The sequence below is a fragment of the Condylostylus longicornis genome, unplaced genomic scaffold (genome assembly GCF_029603195.1).
Source record: "Condylostylus longicornis isolate FDR11 unplaced genomic scaffold, ASM2960319v2 ptg000013l, whole genome shotgun sequence".
Taxonomy (NCBI): domain Eukaryota; kingdom Metazoa; phylum Arthropoda; class Insecta; order Diptera; family Dolichopodidae; genus Condylostylus; species Condylostylus longicornis.
The window spans coordinates 6,115,662-6,138,620 of record NW_026577982.1 but is presented as its reverse complement, the minus strand read 5'-3'; the positions used below and the strand labels follow the sequence as shown (position 1 = coordinate 6,138,620).

The 22,959-nt window shown below is 22.9% G+C and overlaps 3 protein-coding genes across 12 annotated transcripts in view; 1 reads left to right on the top strand and 2 right to left on the bottom strand.

Annotated features, from left to right (window-relative positions):
- Positions 1 to 1,290: 1,290 nt before the first annotated feature.
- Positions 1,291 to 8,864, bottom strand: LOC129605171 (uncharacterized). 3 transcript variants are annotated; one of them, XM_055514756.1, is made up of 10 exons: positions 8,758 to 8,864; positions 6,202 to 7,471; positions 6,010 to 6,132; positions 5,358 to 5,943; positions 4,861 to 5,288; positions 4,446 to 4,776; positions 3,822 to 3,961; positions 2,308 to 3,075; positions 2,105 to 2,245; positions 1,291 to 1,967 (listed from the first exon to the last, which is right to left on the bottom strand). In XM_055514756.1, exons 2-10 carry the CDS (start codon positions 7,291 to 7,293, stop codon positions 1,896 to 1,898), a joined length of 3,681 nt encoding a protein of 1,226 aa, XP_055370731.1. In that variant the 5' UTR covers positions 7,294 to 7,471; positions 8,758 to 8,864; the 3' UTR covers positions 1,291 to 1,895. The 3 variants fall into 3 exon arrangements, with proteins under 3 accessions (XP_055370731.1, XP_055370732.1, XP_055370734.1); XM_055514757.1 differs by having other exon boundaries at positions 3,822 to 3,943; XM_055514759.1 differs by having other exon boundaries at positions 4,683 to 4,776.
- A 5,345-nt stretch (positions 8,865 to 14,209) lies between these two features.
- LOC129605537 (uncharacterized protein DDB_G0283357-like) overlaps positions 14,210 to 22,959 on the bottom strand; it is a 107,817-nt gene continuing 99,067 nt past the window's right edge. For 6 of the 8 annotated variants that reach the window (XM_055515355.1, XM_055515358.1, XM_055515361.1 and 3 more), the window contains 4 exons: positions 22,273 to 22,403; positions 15,490 to 16,257; positions 15,252 to 15,392; positions 14,210 to 15,178 (listed from right to left, as the gene is read on the bottom strand). In XM_055515355.1, the coding sequence (XP_055371330.1) occupies positions 15,107 to 15,178; positions 15,252 to 15,392; positions 15,490 to 16,257; positions 22,273 to 22,403 (1,112 nt within the window). In that variant the 3' untranslated portion in view covers positions 14,210 to 15,106. The remainder of the gene's footprint in view (positions 15,179 to 15,251; positions 15,393 to 15,489; positions 16,258 to 22,272; positions 22,404 to 22,959) is intronic. The other 2 variants (XM_055515356.1, XM_055515360.1) reach the window with 1 other exon arrangement.
- On the top strand, positions 19,084 to 21,163 carry LOC129605538 (probable RNA-binding protein 46). Its single transcript, XM_055515364.1, has 4 exons — positions 19,084 to 19,262; positions 20,071 to 20,468; positions 20,556 to 20,728; positions 20,791 to 21,163. The coding sequence occupies exons 2-4, from the start codon at positions 20,289 to 20,291 to the stop codon at positions 21,098 to 21,100; spliced, it is 663 nt and encodes a 220-aa protein (XP_055371339.1). The 5' UTR covers positions 19,084 to 19,262; positions 20,071 to 20,288; the 3' UTR covers positions 21,101 to 21,163.

The window sequence follows — 22,959 nt, the reverse complement described above, 5'->3', positions numbered from 1 at the left end:
TCTCCTAATATTTTTTTTATTTAAACTTTTTTTTTTAACTTTTTTTTTGTTTTTTTCTTTACTATGTTTATATTACAAAGGGTTTTGCTTTAGACAATGTAAATTTTTGTTTTAGTATTTTTGTTTTTTAGATTTGCTATAAGCAAATTGGACAAGATAATACACAGTTTGAAAAACTTTAAATCTATATAAAATAATAGAAAAACTAATAAGAACATAATATTCATTATTTTTATTTTTATTTTGAAAATTTTACTTTTTTTTTTCTTTTTACTTACATAATAGTTGCTTTTTAAATACTTTTTAAATATATTTTCTTTGATTTAGTTTTCTTTTTTTGCTTTGTTGCATTAAGCATTTTCAAATTTCAATTCAATACAATAATAATTATTTTATATTAATTATTCAAAAGTTTCTAATTATTAATAGAAAAATTTTAAAACAAATACTAAACCCGGAACTTTCTAAAATATACTTCAAATTTCACATGACAAAATTGAAATGAACTACGTTATTGGTTTGAAGATGGTAATATTAAAGACAAATCACTAAAAATTTATAAAACGTTAAAACATTATGCTTATGAAAAAAATTTAATAATTCAAATAAACTATTTATGTATGGACAAATTTTAAAATAGCCAAATGATGTTCAATTGTGATGTACATTTTTCTATATATAACGTATAAAACGTAAAATATTGTTTTAAATTATTTGAAATATTGTATATTGTGGTATTGAACTGCATTCTATTTTAAAATATTAATAAAATAATAGCATCTAAATTATAGGAGTAAACGCAGTAAATGAAATTACTTCAATAAATTATGTCCTTATACAAGAATAATTGCTTTATATAAATATTACTGTATCGATTTGAAATTAAAAAATTATTAAATATTTTAACATTTATTTTTTAATAATTACATTTTTATAAACTGCAATCTTAATAGCTAAGAATTATTTCATTTAAATTAATCACAAGCTCTTATTTATTTTATTTTAAATTATGATTTAGTTATTATTTATTAAATATACACCATTAAGATTAAATTTTAACAACAAATTTTTGCAGCTATTTTTCATATTCATATTTTAATAGTAGCATTTTGATTTCAGAAGGAAAAATTGGTTAAATTAAATTAGCAATAACAAAAAGAAGTATTTATGTATGTATGTGCTTGTTTCAACGATTGCTTTTCTGTATTAAGGATATAAATATTATGGTTAAGAAATTTTGATTGATTTTAGTTTTAGTACTATATTTGATATTATGAAAGTTACAGTTGAAAAAAATGACGATGAAATATTTTTATTAAATAGCCACTAATCGTACAATAAGGTTATATATAATAATATTCATGTGTTTGAAATGATATTATCGTCATTGTTTTTTATTGCAATTTATTTCGTTTAAAATTGCTTTTTAAATGCTTTATGCCAATATTGATATAGTTAAAATAATTTAAAAAGCTTGAGTACAACGTAAAACATAAAATCTACCAATTAAGAGTGTTCATTTTGTTCCTTTATATTTATAAGCCTTTTTGATGATTGTTCATGAAAGATTCTAGAATTTTAATTATTTTTTTCTTTTGTTTGTTCTATATTTTTATTATAAAGCTGTAGAAAATTTTCTAGTTTTAGCATTTTAACAATATTTTTGTATAATTTTTTGCTTTTTTTTTGATTTAATGAATGCATATTTAATTTTTATTTTTGATTCCAATGAGATTCTCAATTATATTTTGTTTTTGCAATTTATTTTTTTATCGATTTTCATTACCAATAGAAGATGAAATTATATTATTTACGTTGATGAAGAACACAAGCGTATTATTATTTCTATTTTAATTTATAATTATACTTTGTATATAAGGTTTAAGAAGGAAAAATTAAATATATATTGGGTTTTCTTGACCAGTTAAAAGACGAAACATTGATGTTGGCATTGTCTTCATAAGAATCTAAAACATATTAAAAATATAAATTAATGTTCTGTTTGCTTTAATAATATTTATACTAATTTTATGAAAATGTGAGTCTTAAATATATGAGTACTTTATGTGATCATGTGTTTTGAATAAGAATGCACAAATCTTACTTCTCCGACAGATGTCGCTAATAAATTAACAATTTTCTCATGCGGAACTGCAACTACACTTTGGTTATTAATTTCAATTATTCTATGTCCGACACGTACACCACCTCTTTCAGCTATTCCACCTCTTAAAAGACTGCAAATCTAAAAAAAAAAAAAATTTATTTAATTTAGAAATAAGATTTAAAAAAAATTTTTATTATTACCACTCCGTTTTGTACACTAAAACCCAATTGATACTTTGTATTCGGTCGTTTTATTTTAACTTCAACAACTGGTGGACAAGGCACAACCGTAAATTTCACAGCAGTCTGAGTTTTTGTGTTTTTTATATAAGTTTGACAAGTTGATAATGGAAGTCCAACTAAACTCATACCATTAATAGCAATTAATTGATCACCAATATTTAATTGACCACAACGAGCTGCAGCACCAGATGACATTAAATTAGCTATTACAACAGTTGGTAACATTGAACCCCAACCACTTTCAACTATTACAACTCCTAAAATTTCACCTTTCGCTTTAGGTACAACAACTTCTTTTTGTAACTCTTTTTTAGCAAAAATTTCTAATTCATCACCAAATATTTCTTGACTATTTAATACTTCTTGATAATCCATTTCTTTAACAAAACTATGATCTTCAATACCATTCGCTTTTAGAAATTCCATATATGCGACTTGAAAGGCTTGTCCTATAGATTGAGCTATAAATTGTGCCTCATCACTTTCAAATACATGACATATCATTTTTGGTGTCCGATTTGGTTTAACATTGTCATCAGTTTCTGAAGGAACGAAGCGTCTTCTTGCCATTAAAACTACTAAATCACCAATGTCAGCTATATAAGATATAGTACGAAGGGCATGATCCATCATAATTTCCTTAAGATCAGTATTTAAAACCATAATTTTTTCAGTCGAAATAAATAGATCTACTTCAGTACTTGGTTGATTTTCCCCTTCTGGAGCCTATAAAAATGAGACAAACGTTTTAAAATTATCATTCTGCAAAACGTTAAAATTAATATTTCGAATGAAAATCTGTAAACATCAAACAAATTAGTTTTTTTCGAAAATTTAGTTCTAAATTTTTTTTGGTAACTTTATTGAGTGATCTACATGAAATGTGTGGGCGAATAAAAGTGCTAGAAAAATTTTAAACTAAAATAAATTAACGAAACTGTCATTCGCAGTTATCTTTAATTTGAATGACAAATTAAAATTACTCATCACTCGAACCACTATTTTTTTTAGTAAATACAACTACAATACAATATTATGCTTAAAAAGTTGATCTAATTCATCAAAATTTCAAGCTTTCAAAATGTTCCATTCATTGTTTTTCTTAAAATAAACAAAGCTACGAAATAAAAATTTGAAGCATAACATATTTAGTGTCAATATAATATACGAGTATTTGTGCTGCTTTTATAGATTATAATATCACAATTAATATTAGACTATAAGTGTAAAAAGATTTATATAACTGACAACAACTGTGGAGGTTCAAGATCGAATCAAATAATAAGACGTAGAGTTGATAAAATAATACTTACCAGGGCCTGTTTTTTTTACAAATTATGTTAGCATGTTAGAAAGAAACAAATTAATAAATTTATGTTAATTGCGAATATTTATGTGATAATTATAATTATGGTAGACTGCTCTAATGACAGCATGAAAATGTACTATAGTCAATTGTAAAGAAAATTAACCTTAATTCTGGAAACAGCTTCTTCAGCTTGCATCATTCTTGTAGATTTTGTGGGTTGGCCTTCACAAACCAGTTGAGTTGAACCTAAATATCGAGCTCTGAATAAAACACCTTCAATCAACACTGCAGGATCCAAGAGTGCTAAAGGAAAATAACTTTTGTTACTATGTGAAATTCATTCAATCCTTAAATTTGGTTTACTTTTTCAAAATTTAAATGAAAGAAAAGAATTAATAATAGAATATAGAAAGACAACTTACATTTTGTGCATTGATTGGGATTTGTTTTTTTTTTTTTTTGGTAATTTAAATATAATTATTATTTTAGTAGATTTTTTAATTGTAGTGCAGATTTTATTGTAGTGTTTTATTTTGTTATTTTGAATTTTTAGTAACGTGAAAGCGTGGAAAAATTTAAAAATTAATTTATTTTAGTTTATATGTTATTTCTAAAGGAATTAGTGAAATATTTTTCTTTAATAAGATAATAAGAATAAAATAAAGGGTTAAAGAGTAAAAATAAAAGGTAAAAATAATTTGAAAACCAAATAAGATAAAGAAATTAAAAAAAAAATAACAATTTCAAATTACTCGGGTGTATCTTCAAATTAATAGAGTCAATGTACCTTCTTTATTACGAGATTTTGATTTTTTATCACCATTTAATGAGTCTTTTTTTGATTTTATGGAACTAGTTGGACTTGGTTTTGTAAATTGCAATTTTTCTGGAGAAGTTAATGTTATGTCAGAGGAACCAACAATATGACAATGTTCAGGTGATGTTGGTGTCAAGGCGGTACCGATACCCTGACGAATAGTAGCCGAAGAAAATGTTTGAGGTTTAACAATTGCATTTGTGCTACCTGTTGCTACTGATGAAGTTGCTGACCCAATTGTTGTTAACGTTATACCAGATAGGCTTGTTGGTGATTTTAAACGTGATGCTTTTAACCATGGCTGAAAAGAAATGTTTTAATTAAGGGGTAAAACATGAAGAAGATTCTGTTTAAAATTAAATTTAATTCAACAAATTTTATTTACCTTCTCATCAAAGAAATCTTGGTCGTCTGACCTTTGCTGACCAAGTAAACGATCAGTTTCTAAATCTGTATCTGCCTCTTCTTCATCATGACCATTGCCAGAAACTGATGAATCTTTTTTACAATTATCTAATTGTAAGTTAGAAAGATTAGAAAGATTTTCTTGTGATTGTGTATTTTTTCTTGGAACCCATATAGGAGATTCGTGACCACCTTGTATAACTTCATCGTAATATTTTGGTTTTGTTGCGTCTTGTAATGCTTTCGTACGTTGCAACGCAGAACGAATATCTTTCAATGCTTCTTGGATATCTTGAGATTCAGATATATCAGCTGCTGAAGACGGTATTGATTGTAATATTGTGGTTGTCGTTGAATGTCGGTGAGGTGCTGGTGCTGGTGGAGGTGGTGGAGTTGATTGTGATAAAGCTGTGTTTTATGAAATCATATATTGTTATATAAATCCTTTGTGTTTTTTATATAATTTAAAATACTTACTTGAAGAAAATATAGCTTCAAAATTATTTTCTTTTATGTTTTTACAATTATTGCTATTATTTGTAATTCCTATACAATTATTACTAGTCAGTTCAACAATGGAATTAATATTATTAGTATTTGAAATGTTTACTGTTGATGATACTGACGAGATTTGATTTGTCGTTAGAGCCGATGACAAATTATTTGTTAAGTTAATTGAAGAAGATGTATCGTTGATTGTTTTTCGTAAATTATTTGTATCCATGTTCTCCACAGGAGCCATTTCTAAATAGTTTTTTTCAATTACAGCTGACGATAAATTATTTTCAGTATCTGATGCATGGCCACTAGATAACCCATCTTCTAAAACCGGCATACTTGTATAAAGCTTCCCAAAATCAGTTGGACAATTTATGTCGTTTGATAAACTATCTAGATCACCACAATTTGAATCATAATCCGTCGTTTCTGGCGATAAAGTGAAATTTCTCGAATGTCTTCTTAAATTAGCTTCTAACTCTGTATCAGCCAGATCACCAGAACTACGACTGTTCGTATCAATATAGAGCTCAATATCATTATTTTCAGTGTAGTTTTCATATTTCTACAAACAACAAAATTTATATTAAGTTAACCTTATATTACTCAAAAAGAATTTTTTAATACTAACATGTTTTCTTGGAGATTTTTGCACCATATATTCTTCATTTGGTAACCTAGCTAATCTTTGACCAATATAAGCCTGTTCAGCCTTTTTCTCTTCGCTCCTATTATTATAATCTTGATTTGTATCCTTTAAAAAAATTTTAAATATGTGACAGCTAAATAAGTCAAAACTGAAGAAAAAAAGGATGATACTTACAGTACTTGCTAAATCATCACTTTCATTTAAATCACTAAATTTTCTTTCATCATCATTATTAGTACATTTAAAAAATTCTTCTAAAACTTTGCGTGTTTCTGAAAATTCATACAGGTAATCAAAAGTAGGAGTCTTTGGTTTGATAGATTCTTCTTCATCTTTATTATCTTTATTTATATTATTACTAGTACCGAGAACAGAAAGATTTAAGGATGACTTATTATCATTAGTTTTATCACTAATGTTATCATCACTTGCATCCATATCAATTAAATTAGGGGATTTGTTCCGATCATCTTGTTGAATGTTTGGAGATATTCTTTGCGGAAAGCCAGGTGGTCTTGGAAAAGTAGACGGAGATCTGGAACTTCCATTATTATTACTACTACTACCACCAATAATAACGCTATTGCTAGAATTAAAACTTTTGGTTGGTGAAATTTCTTGTTGATTAAAACTTCCAATTCTTCTTGGAGAGCCTTCATACTCTGCAATTGGTAATTGACCAATCATTTTTGTAACTTTTAATACATCTTCGCTACTCATACAGCATTCTTTATTTGATTTCATCCAATTGGTATCTATATCATCGAAAACAACGATTTCACCACCCCGAATCAAATTCGCACCAGAAGTACCCAAATCGGTGGGTGAGCCAGCACTTGTGAGCATTTGTTGTGGTATATTATTCTCAATAATTTCATTATTACCACTTATATTATTTGTTCTAGTATTTGGTGGATTATTTTCATTTGATGTTTCTAGTAAGCTAACAGGACTTCGACCCACACGAATTTGTTGATGTTGATGCAATTGCATTGAATAACCTAATGGATCAATTAAATCGGGTGAATTTAATACTGTACTTGCTGGTGTTGTATTCGGACTACGTTTCCTCATTTCCCAAACGTATCGTTCTTGGGGTTTATCATATTTTTCGTAAAGAGCCGCTGCCACAACCGTTGACGTTTCACTGCCGCTACCTAATTTCGATGTGAAATTGTTAAGATTTTGTCTAGGTATTGAGAAACCAGCACCAGTTAAACCACCACCGCTACTTACAAATTGTGATTTATCACCTTCGGCATTCATATTGTTGATAGTTAAAATTGTTTTGTAGGTTATTTTTTATTCAAAAATTAATAGTGATAACTTAAAAATGGATTGCGAATTAATTCAATGCTTTGAAATATGTATATACGAAAAATATTTGATTGATATTTATTTATATTGCTTGTAGGCAAAATTTATTTGAGAAAAATATCAGGTTCTAAAAAGAAAATTAATAGACAGGCGTAACTAATTTTGAAATTGATATTGCATTATTTTCAAAATACGAAAATAAAATAAAAAAAGAAATAAGTATAAATAAAAAATAAAAAGCAAATAAAATATTAAATATTTATCTTAAAATATTCATACATACAATGTTTAGTAATTACATCACTACATAAATATGAAAAAAAATTCCCATTTCCTATCTACATATATTAAGTATTATTAATTAAAAAAGCACAAATAAATATTTCAGCATATAAACTACTAATTCCTTTTCAGTAAGCCTGGTTTAACACCTTCTAATTTATGTAAACAAACTATGTTTTGCTTCTAATTCAATTTCATTTTATTTTAAATAACAAAATCAGTGATTGATTTTGCGTTAAGTAGAAGTTGTAATGTTTGTAATTTTTGTAAGTGTTTTATTTTAAGTGTTAAATTTTCACTATATCCTGCATATCTAAATACTTGCCTAATATACCTGTGTTATACAACGCGCAATAGAAAATTGTGGGTAAAAAAAAAAAAAACAATATTAAACTCAAATTTAAATGTCTACTCCGAATTTTTAATATTATCTACGCAATATTTGTGTCTTTTAAATGTTTTCTTACAAAAATAAAAATATCTTTAAAATCTATCCTTTACTCTAAGACGCGTAAATGAATATAAAAAGAACATTTTTTTCCTTAGCTTTACAAATATTTCAATTATAATTATCTGCATGACATTGAAAAGCTTAGATCATCATTTTTCTAGATTTTTAAGCTAGTTTTTACTTTTTAAAATTTATGAATCATTTAATGATGTCTTAGTTTCAATAAAATTATAAATATTCTTTTGTTACAAGAAAAAATTTTTTCATAAATTCGATTTTTTTTTATTATTGTAATTAAGTTTAGAATTAATAATGTCTTATAAATAAACTCCTATACATCCAATTTTCTTCTAGTTAATTAATGTAAAGTCCTTGACATTATTTTCTCCACCTCAGGTTTATTATTAACACAAATTTTTAAAGAATAAGTTATCCTTTTTGAAAAACAAAGACTAAAATAAAAACAAAAAAAAAATAATAAGACACGCAATTAATTCTACACCAAAAAAATGCTATAAAGAGAAAAACACACTTCTACACCATCACCATCTTCGAAGAATCCAAAAAAAAAAAAATCGATATCGAAAATTTTTTTTTTAAAAGAGTGATCGTATTTTTAATATTTTTTTCCAATTTTTTCTTTAAATTTTGTTTTTCAGTAGAATAAATAAATCACTAACCATTTTTATAATGCTTTTACACTTTATTTTGTACAATTAAATTCATTTTTTTTTTCTCTTGAATTTTCTTTTTCTATACAAGACTTTTTACGCGACAGCACATAAAATTTTTGACATTTTGAAATCATGAAAACAAAAAGAGTATAGTATGAATATGTCAAATTAGTTGCTAAGAGTATTGCCGTTTGAAAAAATATTATTTTGTTTTTTTTTTTTATTTTGTTAGGGGGCTCGATTTTGCATACATAACATAGGATTCACATTTTTTTTCTCGGCAAAAATTTTTAAATTCCCATAATTTATTTTGATTGGAAAATAAAATATTTTGACATTTATTGTTGTGTTAAGTTGGAAATTTTACGCCAAAAACTAAGTACGCCAAAAACTAAGTATTCGAATTATACTCGAAATAACAAAAATATCAGCCGTAATAAAACACAAATTTCTGTTAGTCGTGATAAAACAGCAACTTTGCAGTGCGTAACGTAAATTTCGAAACAATTAAAGAAAAGATATGTATGTACATATAAAATTTCAGAACGCAATCAAAACAATATTATTTTGTTTTTAATATTTAAAATTTTAGGCGAAACATCATCAAAATTGCATTTTGAAACATCAAAATATCAAAAATGAACTGAATGTTATGAAACCGATTTTGCAAGTCTTTGGGAGATAACGATTGCGTATGGTTAAAAATGACTCAACAAAACCTTTAGATTACTATCGTTTAGCTAAAAAAGAATTCGATAAGCATATCTTTAACTACTAAGATGTAGTAAAAAGAGAGTCACTGTAGTTCGGCAGGATTAAAACCTAAAAAAGTTTAGATAAAAACATGAAAAATACTAAGCAGTTTCCCGTTTTGGTAATCAGAATTTATATTTGAGTAGGCATAAAATGGTTTTTTGGTTTTGAAGTGAAATAGGAAACAATTCAGATATTTATCCAATATGAATACATACTTTATATCAATATTCATCCAAATTTCGGAATTTACTCAATTTTATTCGTATGTATAGGGAAGATTATCAACAATAAAAAATAACAGCAGAATTATTTCCAATATAGTTTTATTTTTGTTTTTTTTTTCTTTTTTATTTCTTAATTTTTTTTTAATTTTCTGTATATATGTTTATTTGCAATTTTTATATTAATAATAATTAATAATAATTATAATCATAATAATTAATTATTTTCTTGTCATCATTTTTCAACTTAAATAAAAGAATTTTTAGCTAACAATATTTTTATTTTTCAAATTTTCTTTCTCAATTTGTAATTTGAATTTTGTATTTTTAAGTGTTTTATTTTTCTTCAATTTTGGATTTTGTTTACTTTGTTTGTTTCTTTTTTTGTTCTTTTTTCTTGAGTTTTTTAATAATTTTATTGAGATTTTTTTTTTATTACTTTCTTTTATTTTTTTTTTTTCATTTTTTTTTTTTTGGAGTTTTATTAATTAATTTTTAAGACACACAAGAAGAAGGCATAAAAGACTGGAGTGCAATAATATGATGGCATAAAATAAAGTCATTTTGTTAACCCGCTTGGGGGAAAAATTATTAATAAAAACACACTGACATATTGAAAATTTAAGTTAGAATTTCAGTAAGTATTGTAGATTACGATCTCATACATATTAAAATCAAAAACGATTCAGGTAAAATTATTTATTGACATTATTTGAAAAAAAAATTTTAAACAGATTGAAAAAACATAATTGAAATCAGTAATTGTTCTTGGAATACGAATTTCGAAATAACATTAGGATAATCAAATAAAACTCTTAGGACTCAGGCTCAAGACATTTGCCTAAGTACAAGCTGATGTGCAATTTATTTTATTTAGCAATTAATATAGTTGTTAATAAATCAATTTGACATTAGATGTGCACATTTTTAATTATAAATTAATTTCGAATTAAATAAATTTTTCACTGCGTAAATATGGCTTTATTAAATGTCATCATTATACAAAAAAATCGAATTAAAAATTTTTCAACTCTATGTTTTTTTTTTCAGTTTTCCATTTTTTTTTTGTGAAGTGAATTTTAATAAAATATTTTGTTCGCGTAAGTCGTTTGTTTTTTTTTTTTTTTGTAACGGTGAAAATTTTTTAATTTTGTTTTTTATTAAATTCCATTGTTTTTGTGATTTTTTTTTTTTTATTTTTTTGTTGTCTGCAAGTAGTCTTTTATCTTGAAAAGAAAAGTTAAGCAAGCCCTTTTCAGAGAAATTCTGAAACTGATTAAAATAAACACTATTTTTTGTTTGTTTGGTTTTTTTTCTAAATTCTTTCTACTTCAATATTGGAATTGAAAATTAAATTTTAACAAATCTGATTTTAAAATTATATTTCAACAATATTAGTACATAATTTAATTTTTGATTTATAATTGTTTATAGCTGATATATATACTGATGTCAAAGCATGTAACTCAAGTTAAAAAAGCTGCGGTTAAAACGCGAATTGTGTAGAAATAAGGGTATGTTTAGTGAAAATATTTGATTAAATTAAAGAAAACTTATAGCGTCTACCAAAAAACATCAAATTGACTTATTTAGTAGTTACAACAGTATACTGCTGAATAAGTTAAGTTGATGGTAGATTTACATTTTGAGTAGACTCCCTTATTCATTTAGCTCGTAAATAAAAATGAAGTGATAATAATAATTACAAACAATTAACAATTAATCAAATATGACAATAATTGTCATTTAATTGATAATCTTGTTTAAATCAATAATTTTTGTTGAGTGACATAAGACTTTACATCAGAAAATTTTTTTTATGGTATAGAAATATTTAAGAATTCTTCTTTCTTGCTGAAAAGAATATGGAACAGAAAATTAAAAACTTAATAATTTTTATAAATTAATTTAAAATAAAGAATTTAATTATAAATTCCAATTTGAAGCTTGAAGAAACAAAAAATTTACAAAAGAAACAAAAATAAATTAAATTTATTATTTTAAAATTCAAATTTTTAGAATTAAAAAAAAACATTTAATTTAATAATAAATTTAATATTTTTTTCTTTTTATAATATTTATTATTTTTTTTTTATTTATTTTTATATTTTGTAATTTTTTTTTATGGTTTTTTTATTTTTTTCATTTTGTTTGTTAGGAAAAAGCTTAAATACTCATTTTGTATTAATTTTCATTAAATTAATTAAATTGTTTATATAATTGTTTTTTCAATTTTGATGTGTGTATGTGTGTGTATTTTTTCATTATTATTTTTTAGTTTTTTTTTTTGTTGTTTATTATATGTTTTTATTAAATACAATAAATACTTTATAGTTTTTTTTTTAAATTAAATTTTAATTTATTTATATATGTATATATATACACATAATATATATATGAGTGTGTCTATAGCTAAACAGGCGTTTATTTTATATATGTATGTATATATATTATAATTTTTGTTTATATATCAAAACCATATTTATATTTATATATATATATATATATTATACATAAATAAAGATATATATTATGAATGTAATATATAAATTTATTTGTAGATATATACATATTATATAATAAGTTTAAGATGCATATAGGATTCGTGAAAAATCTTATATATTCAAGTATAATCAATATATATATATATATATATATATATATATATATATATATATATTGATTATATATATATTTATATATATATATATATATATTATATATATTATATATTATGCGTTAATGATGTATATATAACATTATTTTAATTATTATTTCGATATTCTTAATTTGTTTTGTCCTTTTTCATATATATATATATATATATTCATTTATGTATTTATTTATTTATCTTTTATTATACTTTGTTATTTATAATGACCATTGTTTTTTTTTTTATATAATTTATAATTTGTACATAATATATATATGTACAATATATATAAGGAATATAGGACGCGTTATTCAAAACTCTTAAAAGTTTAACAGTTTTAATTATTATATATTCATATTATTTATATTATATTTTAATATATGGTTTTAGTAGTGAAACATCTCTTATTATAATATTCCTCTTATTATAATATATATATATATATTTATGTTATATTAATGCAAATATATAAGTATTTATATTATATATAAATATATAACCGAATTTGAAGACTAAATAGGTATACAATTTTCATTTTGTATGTTTTTTTTTTTTGTTTTTTATTATTTTATAGTTTTGTAATTGGAATAAATTTAGAAAAAAAAACAAACTAAAAATAAAAAATAATACCTGAACAATAGAATTTTTTCGTATTATATAATAAAAAGACAACTTTAATTAAATTTATTTTCTAGTAAATAAGAAATAAATATTATTTTAGAGAGAATTTTATATTAATTACATACATTACATTTTTTTTTTATAATTAAAATTAAATTGCACTTTTTTTCCTTTTTAATAATAATAAAATAAAAAAACAAAAAAAAATATATATTTGGTATAAATTTATTATAAGGAGAATGACTAGCTTTTCGAAAATTTTAAATATCATTGTTAAATATCGTGATTATAGCACTTTAAAAATTAAAAATATCATTCGAGATTTAAATTGAGTTACTCATAAATTAAGGATTTCATCTTTAAATATTATGCTCTTGAATGCTCTCTTGTAATATCAAGTAAGAACGCTATTGATATTACTTTTAAAAGAAATATCCTAATTTTTTGGTAAAAATAATTTTGTATTAACTTATTCAGCAATTAAAATTGTATTGCTGAGTAAATCAAATATCAATCTGCATTTTGTTAAATGACCAAAAAAGTTTTCCTTTTTTAAAAATGATCTATTCAAAAAATCAAATGGTGAATAATTTAAATTGATATAAGGTCATTTAAAAGAATATAAAATATTCTTTTCATAGTTATAATATACATATAAAATATTTGCTAAAATAAAATAATATTAAAAATATTTACAATATTAAATAATTAAATAATTTTTCTAATAAAATATACATAAGTAATAAAAAAATTAAATAAAATTTTAAAATAAATCTAAAAATTCTTTTTGTTTTCTAATTTTTGTTTTTATACTTTATTCTAGAAACCTCTTGTTTTTTATATACCCGTCTCAAAAATGGGCTTCGTTTTGTTTTTATTTTTTCTTTATACAAATTTTATTTTTCTATATTTTTTTTTATCTAATTTTCTATTAAAGAATTTAAAAAAAAATAATATTTTTGTCATTTTTTCATTGAATGTCCTTGTTTCCTTTTTTTTGTTAAAAAACAATTTCCAAACAAATATTTTAAATAAAGTAAATAAAAAAATTCAAATAAATCTAAACAAAATCTAAAAGTTGTTGGAAAAATATCTTGTTCGACCCTTTTTAACCCACTTTTTTTTTTGTTTTAAATATTAAATTTTTTGTATTCTTAAGTTTTTTATAAAAAATTTTTTGTAATTTTTTAATAAATGTAGTTCGGTATTGCAAAAATTTTCTTAAATATCTCCTCTAAATATATATATATATATATATATATGTATTTGGTATGTATTTACTGTAAATTCTAGAATATTTAAAAAAAATAAATAACTCTGACATCAAAGTTGCAGTCAAACTTTATAAAATACACAATTAAGTTTATAAATTGTGTAGTTGCTGAATTGTGTAGCAATACAGTACATTAACTGCAATTTTGAATTTACGGTATTTTTTATAATTTTAAAAAAATTTAATAAATAATTTTTGAAAAAAAATTCTCTTTATTACGAACGTATGTAAAATTTAAACTAAATTAAATTAAAAAAAATATTAAATGAAATTATATATTTGTTTTTAAATTTATTTTAACTATATATAAATATATTTAGTGTAATACATTATAGAAATAAATATTTTGTTTATATATTATATATTTATGTTATTTAGTATATAGTGTTACATAATTATATATATGTATATATAATTTTAAAAAGTATATTATATAAAGTTTTTTTTTTCTTTTGTTAAATTGCAAATATCTAAGGGTTAATAATCAAAAAAATTAAACCATATTAAAATGTTGCTAAGTTTTCCACTAAAATATAAGAGATATCAGTTTTTGTTTTGAGAGTAAATTTTTTTTTTCTTTTATATATAAGTATATAATTTGTATATATAGAATTATATGAATTTATATTTTTCTTTATTTCTATATTATTTATGTATATTAGTTCATTTTTTCCTTTTTTTAAGAATATCTATATATATATGTATGTATATAGGTATATATATATAGGTATATAGAGATTTTATTTATATTATATATAATAAAGATAATAATGTCTTGTTTTTATTTTTTTGTTATTAATTTTCTTATTCTTCTTGTTAGCTTAGCTTAGCTTAAATATAAATTGGATTTTCTTGACCGGTTAATAGTCTAAACATTGATGTTGGCATTGTTTTCATTAATATCTAAAAAGAAAAATTAAAAAATTACAATCTTTTACAAATACTATGTAAATTATTCATATTTATAATTTATTACCTCGCCAACAGATGTCGCTAATAAATTAACAATTTTTTCATGTGGTACTGCTACCACGCTTTGATTATTTATTTCTATTATTCTATGTCCGACACGAACTCCACCTCTTTCAGCAATTCCACCACGTAATAAGCTACATATCTAAAAATAAAAAAAAAAATAATTAATATATGAATTAAAATGTGAGGTGTTATTAAAAAGATTTATCTATATACTTATATTAAATACAAAAACTTACCACTCCATTTTGAACACTAAAACCCAATTGATATTTTGTATTTGGTCGTTTTATTTTAACTTCAACAACTGGTGGGCATGGTACCACAGTAAATTTAACAACTGTTTGATTTTTTGTATTTTTTATATAAGTTTGACAAGTTGATAATGGAAGTCCAACTAAACTCATACCATTAATAGCAATTAATTGATCACCAATATTTAATTGACCACAACGAGCTGCAGCACCAGATGACATTAAATTAGCTATTACAACAGTTGGTAACATTGAACCCCAACCACTTTCAACAATAACAACCCCTAATATTTCACCTTTTGCTTTAGGTACAACCACTTCTTTTTGTAATTCTTTTTTAGCAAAAATTTCTAATTCATCACCAAATATTTCTTGACTATTTAATACTTCTTGATAATCCATTTCTTTAACAAAACTATGATCTTCAATTCCATTAGCTTTTAAAAATTCCATATATGCAACTTGAAATGCTTGTCCTATAGATTGAGCTATAAATTGTGCTTCATCACTTTCAAATACATGACATATCATTTTTGGTGTTCGATTTGGTTTTGGTCCATCATCAATATCTGATGGTACAAAACGTCGACGTGCCATTAAAACAACCAAATCACCAATATCTGCTATATAAGATATTGTACGTAAAGCATGATCCATCATAATTTCCTTAAGATCAGTATTTAAAACCATAATTTTTTCAGTTGATATGAATAAATCGACTTCTGTACTTGGTTGTGGATCTCCATCTGGTGCCTAATTTTGAAAAAAAATTTAATAATATAATTAATATTTATTTTTAATTTAAGATCATTTCTTATATAACATTAAAATTCTAACTGTACACAGTTATATTAAATGTTATAATTGAATAAATATTTTTTAACTTTATATGTATGTATAGCAATTTAAATATTGGAATCGAATGGGTGAAATGGTATTTTATATTTTTTTAATAAATACAATTCTTTTTTTTTTTTTTTTAATCAAGCATCATTAGCAAATTTTCTACTTACCAAAGCCTTTATAAAAGGATGAATCGATTATTTTTTTTTTTAATTTGAAATTATTGTAATCGGATCATTAAAGGAATGAAGATTTGAAAATAAAAATAAATTTGATTTCTTATTAATTTTTTAATAATAATTATTTTACATAAATTAAAAAATTAATTAAAATAAAAATAAATGGGCTATAAAAGCGATTGTACAATTAAATGAAAGCTTTTGTCAATAAAACTTTTACTAAAAATAGGATTAAAGATTTTAAAAGTGTAAATTTTTAATATGTTAATACTTTTGAATGTATAACAGAAATAATAATATTAATAATAAATAATTTACATATGACCCGTAACTGATTTGATTGCATAACGTTAGGCTGAAACAATTCTCAAAGTTCAAAAATTTGCTTAATTCACTGCCTATGTGGAATTCGATTTTAACTCAATTTGTGGTTTGCAGTTTCCACATGACCAAACTTCTTATACGCCTCACACATTTTTTCAAAATAAGTCATACCAGAGATAATGCTAATATCTCCAAATAAACTTGAATTTAATGTAGAATTTTTTCGTAAGGTTAATAAGCTATTAATATTTATAATTAATTTTAAAACTCTGTTGAACTTAAAAATTTTATATACCAATTTTTAGGGGCATTAACTTGCACTTAGTTCTATTTTTTTCATCCATAAAAAGTGATCTGCGATGTTAATATATAATGTATGAGTTGCACATATGTATGTACATATTTTGTTCCGTTTGCACAAGCATAAAGGTGTGTGCGCATGAGCATTATTCTTTACGAAAAAATGTGTGATAATTAAAGTCTCATATTTATAATATTCAATTTAAATTTTAATTTAATTAAAAATTTTTTCCATCAAAAAAAAAATTGGAAAGGATTTATTCACATATTTATATTTGTAGGAACTTATATGAGCTTGTTGGAGTTGTATAACACAGAGCATGTAAATATGCTAACCATTTTTCTTAATATATAAAAAGTTTTCACTTTATAAAATCTCCACTGATTATAAATTTAAATTTTGATTAAAAATTTACACATTTTAATTGCCTTTATTCCTTTTTCAATTGATTTTCATACACAATAAAATTTTTGTTATTATCAAACGTTATTAAAAAAAAAAAATATTAAAAGCGTTTAAAGAATTAAAAGGTAAAAAATTTAAATATAAATAAACTCATTTAATAATTGAAATTTATCCTTTTTCAAATTGATACGAGCGATAACAAAATTTAAAATCAGAACATGAGCTATAACTGAAGTAATAAATGAAGATCATTTAATGTAAATGTGTTAAGAAAATGTTAGCCAGCCATTTTTATTTGTAGTTTATGTGTTCTCTACTATTAAAAAATTAAATTATTGTTACCATACTGTACATATTTTCTTTTGTTTTAAACACATTCGATTTTCAATTAAATTTGCTACATCTAACACTAGGTTTTATTAGATAGCTCTCCATACAATTAAATATTATAGTACTTAAAATGCTTTTACAATGAACTTTACGTTCATTTCAATATGTTCGAGTCATAAACTCAAAATAATTTTAAATCTAAGTTTATAATGTGATATGCTCCTTAATTGTGAGAAAAAATATAACTGAACATAATAAATTTTAAGATTCCAAAACTACAATACAGTCAAACTATTTCCTAAAATATAATCTTTTAGAATAATACTATGGTTATTGAAATATTTTACAAAGAGCTATTTTAATTTTTAATGGAATTAACAAATTTTCCTTACGATATTTTCCTTAATAAAGTAATTTCATGATGGGATACTAATAAAAAAATATTCATTAATTTCTAAAACATGAACTCAAAATAATAATAAGCGTTTGAAAATCATTATTAAATTTTTTTCGAATTTACTAAGCTGATTTGTGGTTAACCCTTGGAAAAAAAATGAAATTTTTAAAGCGTAGAGCATTTTGTTTAAAATAATGTCTACTTTAAATTTTACACGCTGTCAAGAGCACAAATAAATGAATTCAAATTCATCTTCACAACCCAAAAATTGTAAAGACTTAATTTAATCAACACCTACTGTGGAGATTTTTTTATAACATAATACCATATAGGATATGGCAACACTTTTTAATATAAAAACACAATTAAAAGAAAAAATTTGAATAAAAAACAAATTGTTTTTCCAGGAAATTTTTTTCATAAAATTAAAAAAATATTTAAAGTGACCATATGATTTAAAATCGAATATGTTTATAAATTATGTACTTTGTTAAAGTGCAATAAACCTCAAATATGTTTTACCTATTGTTTTAATTAGATATATTAGTTATACATTCGACTATAGTAACCATTTTAAAGGTTTTAAAATAGTTTGTCTTAGAAATTGAATATATTTCTAGGCGTTTTACAATATACTTAGAAAAATTTATTGTAGGAACTAGTTTATATATTATTTATAAATTTTATTAAAAAAAATATATATTATTTTTAATAGATAATTATAACTACAAATTGTTAACATATACTTAGAACACACGCAAGTCTAGATTAAATTTTAACTGCTAGAAGTTAATAATAAGCAATTAAACAATGGGAGATGGTCTCACTAATTTAGAATTGTTAACAACATACCGGCAATTTTTTTTTTTTTCAATAATATAAATATTCTTATAGAGAACAACAAAGTGTGAAGAGTATTTTATTGTATGATAAGGTTAGGCGGGAAGACTGTCGACGGATATATTCGTGTATAAGAGGGGTAAGTGACTTTACACAATTAATACATCATCATACATTATTGAAAATTTCTTGTTGTAATGTTATTTTATATTTTATTATAGAAATTTTCAATAATTGACCTAGATGTAATATAAAATTAATATACATATGTACTAGCAAATTTAAATGCTAGTATACATATTTGAATTAACTTAATTTCTATGTGCCCACATACAGAAACAGAAGTCTATATCAAATACTTATTTGTTCATACTACATGCACATCACACAATTTATTTGGACTGAAATAAGAATAATATTTATTGTCCGAAATTCTTGGAATTGTGAACTAGACTCCAGACTGATATGTTTTGACAAAAATAAAATTAAAATTCCAAGAATTTGAAATCAAAATTTTTTTTATATGAGAATACTTATTTTAAGTATTTATATAAACAAATATATATACATATGTAAATAAGTATGTAATTATATGCATTGATTGTTTTGTAAATTTTAAATAAAAAATATATGACCATTATTAGAATTGTTTCAACAGGTTGTTTTGGGCTTTTTAATAAGGGCTGTTTACCTTTATACATACATAAAGACGGAAGTCTGTTGATATTAAATCTTATATGGTTTTATAAGGTTAACTAAATTTATTCTTCTTATAGTAACGCTGAGTGAAAACATGGCTTAAAAATTATATCAATCCCACCCAATTTTTGGCAAGAGTAAAATTATGTATACATAGAAATGTATATAATTTTTTATACAAACACATTCTCATTTTTATTGTTACGGTATATTCACGTTTTTTTCTTTTTATATTATGCTTTTTATAGATTTTCTTAGAATTTGGCGTTCATTTCTTAGAATCGGTTTGATTTGAGTAAAAAACGACGTAATCGAGGAATCTCTTCAATTCTTGGAAAAAAAGTCTTTTAATTTTTGCTGGTGGAAATTATAATTGAAATTTTTGCTGTCTTTCAAATTATTATTAGAAAAAAATTAATTATTAGTTTTTAAAGTTAAAGTTTTCTCTATCAATATTATAAAGGAAATGCAAAATTTTACAGATTTCAACTTTTTAGAATTATTTCAAAATTTGAATATTTCTGAAAGTGATTTGACTATAAATGGATTTTCATATCCAATTTATCAGGAAAATGGACAAAGAGCCGTTGGTCCAGTATATAAAAACGGACAAAAAATTAAAGGTCCAAAAAGATATGAGAATGAAGTAAGTTGATTTGATATTATTGAGACTACGCCCTGTTGTTGTTTAAATTTTTTTTTTTAATTTTTTACTTTTTTTTTTCATTTATAGATTTTTATAGATAAAATACCATGCTCTTGGTCTGAAAATAATTTAATGAATCTTTTGATGAAAGCTGGCGTCGTATATTTTTTGAGATTTTTAGTAAATTTTTCTGGTCAATCACGTGGAATAGCTTATGTACAATATCTAGGTGATACTCCACCATATATTATTGTTGGAAAGTAACTATCTACTCATTTACATATTTTTTCATTTTGAAACTAAATTTATTTTTTGTTATTAGATTGAATCATGTTTTTCGTATAACTGGAATAAAAATTTATGCGCAGATTAGTAAAAATTATCGTCGATTAAAAATTGGGAATATTTTACCAAAAATTCAAGATGAAAAAATTTCAATAATATTACAACAATTTGAATGTATTGAATCATATTCAGTTATAAGAGAAAATAAAAAAAAAAGTTGTATTTTATCGTTTGGGAATAATAGACAAGCATGTTTGGCAAGGCGTGTTCTACTATCACAATCAAGCATATTTGGGCCAAGTTCTTATGTTGTTTGGTTTGACAAACCAAAAAATAATGTGATGTAAAGTTCAGTTTTTTTTTTTTTTATTTTTGGAATAAGCTGAAATGATTTTCATTATGATGAAGAATTTATAAAATCAATAATATTATTAATTTTTAATTTTAATAAGTTTGACCATTTGCTGTAAGACAAAAGATTTAATCGAAGAGTTGAAGTGTGAAATGTAAATTTTTTTGTTTTGTATATTAATGATCATTTAAGTGTCAAGAATTAATCAAATAAGTAAAAAGTTCAGTATTAATTAAAATTATGCATATTGAATGATAAATTTAGTGTAGCATAAATTATGTAATACTTATGTAAAAAGTGGTTATGAATGAAATTATTCCACTAATTTTTTATTTATTTTTTATAATAAAATGAAATTTTTTGTGTAAAAAAAACTCTTTGTTTTAAGTACAATATAAACTGTAATTGCGAAAATATGCAGCTGTCAACAACAACAATGTGGAAAACTAATTTTCCGATTAGTACGATTTATGTAACCACTTTATAGATTACGATCTTATAATTTTACTTGTATGGTTTTAAAAGGCAAAGTTTTGGAATGGGGCTCGTATTTCTGCAATATCATTATATGCCAATAATAAATTATTATTGCATATTGTTAGGAGTTTACATATCTTGTCTCCAAAAAATATATAATAATAATTTAAGTAAATTTTGTATGTTATTCATAATTATTCAAGTATGTATATGCAATATTAATCAATTTTACGCTTAATAACAAGCATACTGATTTTCCACTCCACGTTAAAAGTAAAGTATGTATAAATGTTTATGCTTCGTTAAATATAAAATAAACGTTATTAAACTGTTAAATTAATTTAATTTTAAAATATAGCTGTCCACGATACTAAAATCTGGGAAGTTGTTCAAAATCGGCAGACAAAAAAAAATCTGACAGACAACTGCACGACACTGCACATAGTGTATATTTTCTGCAATTAGGAATGCAGGATATTACTTATTTAAATATTCATTTTAAAGGATAAATTTCAATTAAAATGTAAATTTATTCAAGCATTTTATATGTATGAAATATTTCAAGAGCTAAAATTTTAATAAAATAACTAGCTTTTCCGAATAACAAAAAAAAATACAATATTTAAGTAAAAAATTTAAAAGAAACACATATAGTATTTATATATAATAAATAAAAAAATGTTTTCTTACCTTTATTCTAGAAACAGCTTCTTCAGCTTGCATCATTCTTGTAGATTTAGTTGGTTGTCCTTCACATACTAATTGTGTAGAACCTAAATATCTAGCTCTAAATAGAACACCTTCAATTAACACTGCACCATCTAGCATTCGATATTTAATGCAATTTGACATTTATTTTGTTTTTGTATAATTTATTTTTACAGGAATGAAATAAATTGAATAAATAAAAAATTTTCAATTAATAAAAATTTGTCAAAAAATTGTTTTTATGAAAAAAAATTTCAAAAAATATATAAAAAAAAAATTATGTAATTTTGTAATTTAAAAAAATTTTTCTTACATCAAGTTTTTTTTTTTTACAATTTTTAGGTATTTTTTTTAATTTTTATTTTTTTTTTATAGCAGCACAGAATTTCAACAGTTTACAGTAACGAGCGCATGCAAATAAATATACAGAAAAATGTTAGCAACACTATATTATGTTTTGATTTTTTTGTTGTTATATTTTAGAGCTATTTGAGATAATAATAATAATTAATGTTTTTATATAATTATATAAAAGATTTTAATAAAATAATTAATATAATATTAAAATAATAAACAAAAAAAATAATATACAAATAAAATTATTAAATTTATTTCGCCCTGTTCTGAATTCCATTTGTTCCAAATTAAGTTGTAGAATTTCACCAAATT